Below are 10,621 nucleotides of genomic sequence, written 5' to 3' on the forward strand. Positions count from 1 at the left end.
AGGACCCAGGTGTGTGAGCAGGCAGCAGAGTGACAAGCCACTCCCCCCAGTTACTCCACCCACTCCAGTTATAGACTACTGGTGGAGGCAAGAACACTTCACACAATTTCCCCGGAAATTGTAGCTTTTCTAGTTTGTATTGTGATTGTGCTGTCTGCCTTCATGTTGTAAAGTGCTGCATAAACTGTTGGCTATATAAATCCTGAATAATAGTAATAACAATATATTTTTACTGAAATATTGCACTTGGTAAACCATTACGCTAATATTGTGTGAAACTACCACCATTTTATTCTCAAAGCTTTCTGCTCTCAGAAAATATATAATATTTTGGGGACTATAAATAATCTTCAGTACTAAAATGATTTTTTCAAACACATAAAAAAACAAACAAAAAACAAATCTCTGGCAGCAAAAGGGTTTTTACCCCTTATATAGGGGAGGGAGATATATATATATATATATAATTTTTTTTTCACTTATTATTTAATTGTTTTTTTTTTTTTTTTAATGCCAGGGTTCGGCTTTGGAGGTCAGCCTATCAGCTGTACTGTCTGGCACAGAAGCCTGAATCTGGCACAAAACTGAATGAGTCACCACAATGGCTCCTCCTACCGGAACCTATTCTCGGAGGAAAAAAAGCCCTGTATATATATATATATATATATATATATATATATATATAGACAGGGGCGGACTGACAACTCATGGGGCCCCCGGGCAATAGAGGATCATGGGGCCTCTGTGTCCTTGCCCACACTCAAAAAAGCCTATAAAAAGGTACCAGGGGCATTTAATGTGGCTCCCTACTGACCCCGGGCCCTCGGGCAGTGCCTGAGTGCTTGAATGGTCAGTCCACCCCTGTATATATATATATCTCCTAGATTGTAAGCTCCAAGGATCAGGCCCTCCTATCCCTCTTGTATTGAACTGTACTATTGCTGTATTGTATCCCGTTATATTGTAAAGCGCTGAGCAAACTGTTGGCACTATATAAATCCTGTAATAATAATAATAATAATAATAATAATAATAATAATAAATATATATATATATATATATATATATATATAAAGAAATAAAAAAAAAAATATATATATATATATTAGAAATAAAAAGATTTTAAAGAATATATATATATCTATATATATATATTAGAAGTAAAAAATAAATTATATATATATAATTTATTTTTTACTTTTTTCTTATTATTTTTATTTCTAATATATATATCTTTTAATATATTTTATTATTATTTATTTATTTTGTATTTCTGTATATATATATATATATATATATATATATATATATATATATATATTCAGAAATAAACAGATTTTTAAAGAATATCCATAGAAAATAGAGTAACTTAGACCCGTTATAGTTTTCCTTTAGTACCGTGAGCTTACATATTTCTATGACAGGTTCCCTTTCTGTGTTTGGCCTATGCAGGACCGTCTACCCAGCCTTACATCCTAGCTTTGCCTTCCTGACACTTCATCTAGCCACAGAGAGTGGAGAGGAATACCCAATACACGCGTGTATGGGAAGCACGTGACTCCCTCCCATTGGGACCATGTTACTCGGCCATTGGTTGCCTAGCCATGAGGTCCGGCCAACCTCCAAGTCTTCTCCTTGCTCCAGGAGGCCTAACAGAGCATCAGGGGATCAAAGGGAAGGTCAGCTAGATTCCTCTGGAAAGGGTCGGCAGTTGAGTCGATCTGTTGATTGGACTTGCATGGCCACAGCATAGGTCCACGATTACAGAAATAGGATTTGGCAAATTTACAACTTTCTAAACCGCGTGTCAGGTGCAAGTGGTGGACATCTGGAGAACAATGCCAAAAAAACACTAAAAAAAAGAAAAAATAAACTAAAAATATATTGGAAGTTGCAGATTTTTCACCAATAAGGCGTCGTGTTAACTGCCATCGATTTTTCCAGCTCCTTCAGGGTATTTCTTTCCCATCTTCTGGACCATCAGTATTAGAGCCGTCATACAAACACAAGGAACGTGGCAGTCATTTTTCAGCCCTTCGTTGTTTGCCTGTATATTACAGCAGCTTTTTCCGTCTCTGTAGGCAAGGACGCGGCCCGTACCCCCGGGTAGAGTGTGACCGCCGCGCGGTTTAGATTATTTACACTTCACAATGAACCGTCGTTCCCGAGCGTTAAATGTTTCATGATCATTTTCTTTTTAGGCCTGACAGGGTTTAAATAATGAACGCGGTATGTACATTAATAAAAAATAATGTTTGTCTCTTGGAGCGTCTGGCATCCTCGTCTTCTTAGAAAGTGAAGGCGTAGACCACGCCGACCACCACGATGTTCCCAATGGTGGCGATGATGGCAATCCATAACAAGATGGCGTCGTTGGAGGAGTGGGAGGGCTCTTCGGGGGGGCTCTGGGCGGTCGAGGCCGCGTGGACGTTGGCAGAAGAGTTAAATAAGGAATACTCTGTTCCAAATTCCTCGTTGGGCGAATCCATGAAGGCCCCTCCCATTACGGGGAGCTGTAGGAGAAAACAGAAAAGTCAGTTTAAACTCTCTTTGAATGAAAAAGTCTATTTAAAACCATCCTATATATGGAAGAAAAATATATTTCCAATATAAAAATATAAATATAAATAAATATAAAAAAAAAAAATATACATGCGACACGTATTTACAATATATTGGCCTACACAAATATATGTTAACATGTATTCCAAAAATGTAAATTAAAATATATTTTCCAAAGGCTTATTATTTTTTTTTCCAATCCAAAGGCTTATATTTAAAAATATTTTTTACAAAATATATTTTCCAGATATTTTTGAACATCTAAAAAATGCATTTAAACATAGATTAAAATATGTTAAAATATTTTAAATATACTTGTAAATGCATTCCAAATTACACTTTGATATATATTATAGCATGTGTTCTGAATATATTTTTAATAATATTTTCACAAATATATTGAAATATATTTTTGAAATATATTGAATATGGCCAAAATTGTAGTATTTGAAATATATGTCAATATGTTTGGGAAGAATATATTAAGAATGTATTTTTAAAATATATTTAAAATATATTATTCTTCCATGTGGGATTAGATGTTGTCACAACAGTGACATTGCCAAATCTTAATCCAAATCTCCTGAAACCAGCAGTCAGAGGCAACAGTGCCTTACATGATCTCACACTGCAGATACACAAATAGGAGGCTACAGAACAGGGTTGTCTAGGGCCAGGAAGTGCTGTGCTACCCCACATGGAAGAAAAAGTGCCGAAATTCCCATCGGTAGGATGGGGGTAGGTTCTAGATCAAGATGCTTAATGCCACACCAGGAATAAAAACAAATCCCCTTTTGCAGGAGGCCCTCCCTACCCATATGGAAGAAAAATATATTTGAAATATATTTTTAAAATATTCTTCCCAAATATATTGACATATATTTGAAATACTACAATTTTGGCCGTATTCAATATATTGCAAAACTGTACATATCATATCAACGACTTTGTACATCCGGGTGGATTATACCGCATTTTTTTTAGGACAAATTGGGCTTTCATTTGGTGGTGAATGGTCATGGATATCTCCTGATTATTTTTTATTACCAAAGGAAAACTGGCCTGAAATAGTAACACAAAACTTTTTTTTTTTATATTTCGCTGTATATTTCTTCCTGCTACCATAATGTACCACCAGAGAACAACCCAAAATAATTTCTCATGCTCCTGACGATCGCAGCAATACAACATATGTCTATGTTCGTTGTTGTTTGTACCCGTAGTACGGCCCAGAAACAAGAGAGCAATTTTGCTTTTTTTTTTTATCCTGCCACTAACTGATGCTGGTACTAATTTAAAAATTGGCATGAAAACCCCTGACCAAAAAAAACAACAAACCTGATCCTGACCCTTGACCCTGACCTTGATCTTTGACCCTGCCCTTGACCCAATCACTAACCCTGGCACAGACCTAGATCAAACCTTGATCTAGGTGTTTTTGTTTATGTTTTTATTATTATTATTATTTTTATTAATTTATTTATTTTTACACACTGTCTCCCCCCCCCCTCTCTCTCTCTCTCTCTCTCTCTCTCTCTCTAGAGAGAGAGAGAGAGAGAGAGAGAGGCAATGTATAATGGAATGTATATAATGTATAATAGAATGTGTATAATGATACAATGTATAATGGAACGTATATAATGATACAATGTATAATGGGATGTATATAATGATACAATGTATAATGGAATGTATATAATGATACAATGTATAATAGAATGTATACAATGATACAATGTATAATAGGATGTATATAATGATACAATGTATAATGGGATGCATATAATGATACAATGTATAATGGGATGTATATAATGATACAATGTATAATAAAATGTATATAATGATACAATGTATAATGGAATGTATATAATGATACAATGTATAATATAATGTATATAATGATACAATGTATAATGGGATGTATATAATGATACAATGTATAATGGAATGTATATAATGGTACAATGTATAACAGGATGTATATAATGATACAATGTATAACAGAATGTATATAATGATATAATGTATAATAGGATGTATATAATGATACAATGTATAACAGGATGTATATAATGATACAGTGTATAATGGAATGTATATAATGATACAATGTACAATGGGATGTATATATAATGATACAATGTATAATAGAATGTATATAATGATACAATGTATAATGGAATGTATATAATGATACCATGTATAATAGAATGTATATAATGATACAATGTATAACAAAATGTATATAATGATACATTGTATAATGGAATGGATATAATGATACAATTCCTCATGAAGACCCCCTGCCAGGTGGCCTTAATGACTTCCTCCACCAGACACCTTTCCCACCCTTGGAAACAAAAGAAATGTTAATGAGCAACTCACACCTTATTGTCTCATCACATACTGCTGTCTCTGCTTCTACTCTCTGTATTCTCCTATGCGTATCTTTAAAAAACGCTTCTAAACGCAAACGCACATAAATACGGTATGCAAACGCGGCTAAACAGACATTCTTTAACCTGCGTTTTCCAGCAGTCAGTTTCCATCGTTCAGAAGTGTCCCGTGTACATGGGGCCTTAGAATCACTTTATCCATGGATACACATAAAAGTGAAACGGATACATTTGAAACCCATCACAGAGCTGGAGAACAAAGTGAAAGAATGTCGACTTTTTCTTTTGTCTCCACCCTGGCATTACAGGTATTGTGGCAATTTGAGATAAGAAATGTCAGCTGCCTGACACCCCAACTGGGTATCTCCTCCAAACTACAGCTTCCTCCACTCTGGAACCAGAATATAGACAATGTACCCCAGGCATCAGACAGAATCAATGAGCAAAACAAGGACTAATGTTATTAACCTCTTCACGCCGGCTGAACGCAAATGTGTGGCCTCCCGGCGCCTGGGCCTAGATGCCGAGCGGCCGCACATTTGCATTCTATTAAAAAAAAAACATATGTGCCAAGAGCGCGCGCTCTGCACGCTCCCAGCACACATGTCCGGTACTTACGGAAAGGTCCCAATCTCCTCTTTCGATTGAGACCTTTCCCGATCATGTGACCGCCGTGACATGTCGTAACATGACCCTAAACCCCGCCCTTCCTCCCGGCTTCTGAAACCCTTAAACCATTTATACACAAAACCTGCCCTCTAGACAGGTATGGCCCACATTACAAGTCCTCAGAGAAAATTACATTACATAAACAATCAAAAACAAGAAAACAATGGATTCCTTCCCGGCACCTAGCAGTCTGGAGGTGATTAACCACTTTCCCGCTGCCCTATAGCAGATATATATGTGATCAGGGGCAGACTGACAACTCATGGGGCCCCCGGGCAATAGAGGATCATGGGGCCCCTGCTTCCTCGCCCATACGCAAAAAGCCTATGAAAAATTCAATGAAAGGTACCAGGGGCATCTCATGAGGCCCTCTACTGACCCCGGGCCCTTGGGCAGTGCCCGAGTGCTCGAATGGTCAGCCCCCCCCCCCTGTATGTGATTTTACATTTCCGGGTAGGGGGTGAAAGCAAGCTGTGAGAGTGTCCTACCCGTGACACTATTCGCGGCCTCGGCTGTCAATCACCGGGTCCCGGCCGGTGATTACTCGCCAGCACCTGGAGATCGCAGAGCATTACCGACGGAGGGAGAGAACTGCATGTAAAAAATACAGATCTCTCCCTTGTCAGCTCCTGCACACTGCTTTGTATGGCTTTGCATAGCATCACTGGCCCATTGTTGGTGTTAATGGGAGGAATAGCCCTTCATATCTTTGGAAGGAATAGTGTTCCAACCCACATAGGAGAAAAAAATAATTGAAATATATTTTAAAAATATTTTTCCCAAATATATTGACATGTATTTGAAATGCTACAATTTTGCTCGTATTCAATATATTTCAAAATATATTTCAATAAATATATATATACAGATTTGGGAACTCAGCACAGGGATGGTGGGAACCCCTCATAATGGGCCCAGCAGGTGCGCAGACCCAGAGACTGACTCTTTAAGCAATTAATAATAATCAGATTAAAAATATATAAATATTCGGCGCCATGTTTCTTCTTGTTGGCACATAACTATCTCTTTCTAGGTCACCCTGGAATTTTTCTTGCAGTCCAAGCTCTTTAAGATGCTGGTGTATTATGGGATGGAGATGAGCCCGACCTCGAGGTCAATGTAATAAACGGCCATTTGAACCCTGTGGAGGAACCGCCCGGCACGTAGCTGAATGTCTACAAATTGCTTTGCAGTAAGTGTCAGCGATGTTTTATGGTGGTCGGTATATTCACATATCCCAGCGCATACGGCCGGCTATGAAATCCAATCACTGGGGGGGCCGGCTATGAAATCCAATCACTGGGGGGGCGGCGGCTATGAAATCCAATCATTGGGGGGGGGGGCGACTATGAAATCCAATCACTGGGGGGGCCGGCTATGAAATCCAATCACTGGGGGGGGCCGGCTATGAAATCCAATCACTGGGGGGGGTGGCTATGAAATCCAATCATAGGGGGGGCCGGCTATGAAATCCAATCATAGGGGGGGCCGGCTATGAAATTCAATCACTGGGGGGGTCGGCTCTGAAATCCAATCACTGGGGGGATCGGCTATGAAATCCAATCACTGGGGGGGCTGGCTATGACATCCAATCACTGGGGGGGTGGCTATGACATCCAATCACTGGGGGGGCCGGCTGTGAAATCCAATCACTGGGGGGGGCTGGCTATGAAATCCAATCACTGGTCGAGCTGGCTATGAAATCCAGTCACTGGGGGGGCCAGCTATGAAATCCAATCACTGGGGGGGGCCGGCTATGAAATCCAATCACTGGGGGGGCCGGCTATGAAATCCAATCACTGGGGGGCGGCGGCTATGAAATCCAATCACTGGGGGGGCCGGCTATGACATCCAATCACTGGGGGGCCGGCTATGAAATCCAATCACTGGGGGGGCCGGCTATGAAATCCAATCATTGGGGGGGCCGGCTATGAAATCCAATCATTGGGGGGGCTGGCTGTGAAATCCAATTATTGGGGGTCCGGCTATGAAATCCAATCACTGGGGGGGGCCGGCTATGAAATCCAATCACTGGGGGGTGCCGACTATGAAATCCAATCATTGGGGGGGCCGACTATAAAATCCAATCACTGGGGGGGACCGGCTATGAAATCCAATCACTCTGGGGGCCGGCTATGAAATCCAATCATTGGGGGGGGCCGGCTATGAAATACAATCATTGGGGGGGCCGGCTATGAAATCCAATCATTGGGGGGGCTGGCTATGAAATCCAATCATTGGGGGGGCTGGCTGTGAAATCCAATCACTGGCGGGGTCGGCTATGAAATCCAATCACTGGGGGGGTGGTTATGAAATCCAATCATTGAAGGGGGGGGGGAGTCGCTCGGAGCTGAGCGGAGATCAATGATTCAAATGAACCTCAACATTAGGGGCTCTACGGTCGTGAATGGGCCACCCGGGAAACAAATCCCAACTTTGCCTGTATTCACAGGAAGGGCGACTATATAGAGAGGCAGAGCTGGCTGTAACAGAACCGGACCCCGACTGCACTAGGGTATTTCCGTGTACTCACGCTTCCCTGTCCGAACACAGATCCCCGGACACCACCGCTGACCAAGCTGGAAATAGACAGCACCAGACTCTCTTAAGACAGGAAGTCAACTGCTCTATTTTAACACAAACACAAGATATATACACAGGGCGGGGAAATACAACCAGGAACAGGAAACACATCAGCAGGCCGTCCCATCAGGGGGAAGGGCTGCCGGAAACACCCCCCACCAAACCAAGACACAATAGAACAAAGGGATGCAGCATATGGCAGTGAACAATGAACAGCCCCCACACCAATACACAAACATTACATCCCATAATAGTTTGCTAGAACACTGGGGTGCAGCCGCATGGCAGAGAACAATGAACAACCCCCCACACCAATATTAGAACATTTCACCCTGCACCCCTAACAGGCACAGTGTGCCTTACACATAAGAGGAACAGGAGGAGCTGAGACAGGGGTCCCCCCACAACCAAAAGTCACTCCCGTCACACTGGCCATGCACATCGCTTCAAAAACCGAACAATAACCATTACATGGAATCACGGATCCACAGCAATCACCCGTCTTTGGGTTCATTTGATAAGCTGGCCGTATGCTATTCGTATTTCAGCCGACAGATCGGCACTACCCAAGAACAAAAAAACTGGAATTTCAATGGACTTTTGTTGAAGGAACCAGGTGGAAAATTGTCAGCCAAACAGTAACTGCATCCAATCAGATGTATTGTCTATCCACACTATAATGCTAAACGTATTGGGCCCGCCCCTCCGAATCATGTGATTCAGGTGTTCCAATCCCCTCCAGATCATGTGATTCAGGTGTTCCAATCCCCTCCACATCATGTGATTTAGGTGTTCCAATCCTCTCCACATCATGTGATTCAGGTGTTCCAATCCCCTCCATATCATGTGATTCAGATGTTCCAATCCCCTCCACATCATGTGATTCCGGTGTTCCAATTCCCTCCACATCATGTGATTCAGGTGTTCCAATCCCCTCTCAATCATGTGATTCAGGTGTTCCAATCCCCTCCATATCATGTGGTACAGGTGTTCCAATCCCCTCCATATCATGTGATTCAGGTGTTCCAATCCCCTCCATATCATGTGATTCAGGTGTTCCAATCCCCTCCATGGACACAGGTGTATACAATCCATCCCCTAGGCATGCAGACTGCTTCTACAAACATTGGTGAAAGAATGGGTTGCTCTCAGGAGCTCAGTGACTCCAAGTGTGGTCCCGTGATAGGTGGCCACCTGGGCAATAAGTCCATCCGTGACATTTCCTGGCTACTAAATATTCCACGCTCAACTGTTAGTGGGATTATAACAAAGTGGAAGCAACTGGGAACAACAGCAACTCAGCCACCAAGTGGTAGGCCACGTCACATGACAGAGAAGAGTTGAAATTGTTATATCTGCAAAGGGTGGGGCCAACGCAATGTTGAACCCTACGAACTGAGACTGGGGGGCCATTAAAGGTCATGTGCGTGGAAAGGCCGTCCGACCAATACTGTGGGCAATATAGTCTATCTATCTATCTATCTCCTTCTTTTTCATCTTTCTTTTTCCTTCTATCTAACCTTCCTTCTTTCCCTCCTCTTTACTTATCTAATTATTTCCTTTATTTTCACCTTCCTACCTTCGTTCCTTCCTTCCCCTTTGTCTTCTCTTCCCATCCTTTTTTCTCTTTCCTTCTTTACAGATTGGGGTAGGGAATTCTATAGGATGGGACAGGGGCGGACTGACCATTTGGAAACTCGGGCACTGCCCGAGGGCCGGGGGTCAGTAGGGGGCCCCATGAGATGCCCCTGGTACCTTTTTCATAGGCTTTTTTGAGTTTGGGCAAGGACACAGGGCCCCCATGATCCCCTATTGCCCGGGGGCCCCATCAGTTGTCAATCTGCTCCTGGGATGGAAGAGACTCGGGAGAAGTCCTGTAGGTGAGCTTGGGAGGAGGTGACGAAGGAACTAGAGAGATGGAGGACTTGGGGAGGAACAGAGAGAACGATTAGGTTAGAATTTTACTATATTTGACTTGAATAGTGATATAGCTGGGGGCCGCATTGTGCATGAATTTGTAAGTTGATGTTAGTATCTTGAATTCAATTCATTCAGGTGTGTGGAAGACAGTGGAGAGATTGGCAGAGAGGGGTGGAGGATGCTGAATGGAGGCCAGTGGAGGGATTGGCAGAGAGGGGTGGAGGACACCCAATGGAGATCAGTGGAGGGATTTGCAGAGAGGGGTGAAGGACATTGAATGGAGACCAATGGAGGGATTGGCAGAGTGAAGTGTAGGAAACTGAATGGAGGCCAGTGGAGGGATTGGCAGAGAGGGGTGAGGAACACTGAATAGAGGCCAGTGGAGAAATTGGCAGAGAGGGGTGAGGAACACTGAATAGAGGCCAGTGGAGAAATTGGCAGAGAGAGGTGGAGGAAACTGAATGGAGACCAGTGGAGGGATTGGCAGA

The 10,621-nt window shown here is 42.2% G+C and overlaps 1 protein-coding gene across 1 annotated transcript in view; it reads right to left on the reverse strand.

Moving 5' to 3' along the window:
• Positions 1-1,294: 1,294 nt before the first annotated feature.
• Positions 1,295-10,621, reverse strand: part of CUNH14orf132 (chromosome unknown C14orf132 homolog) — a 68,195-nt gene continuing 58,868 nt past the window's right edge. Inside the window, exon 2 of the mRNA XM_089687681.1 lies at positions 1,295-2,513. Coding sequence (XP_089543807.1) covers positions 2,289-2,513 — 225 coding nt within the window. The 3' untranslated portion in view covers positions 1,295-2,288. The remainder of the gene's footprint in view (positions 2,514-10,621) is intronic.

Source organism: Staurois parvus, unplaced genomic scaffold (genome assembly GCF_062004578.1).
Source record: "Staurois parvus isolate SC_StPar_1 unplaced genomic scaffold, SC_StPar_1.0 ptg000433l, whole genome shotgun sequence".
Lineage (NCBI taxonomy): Eukaryota > Metazoa > Chordata > Amphibia > Anura > Ranidae > Staurois > Staurois parvus.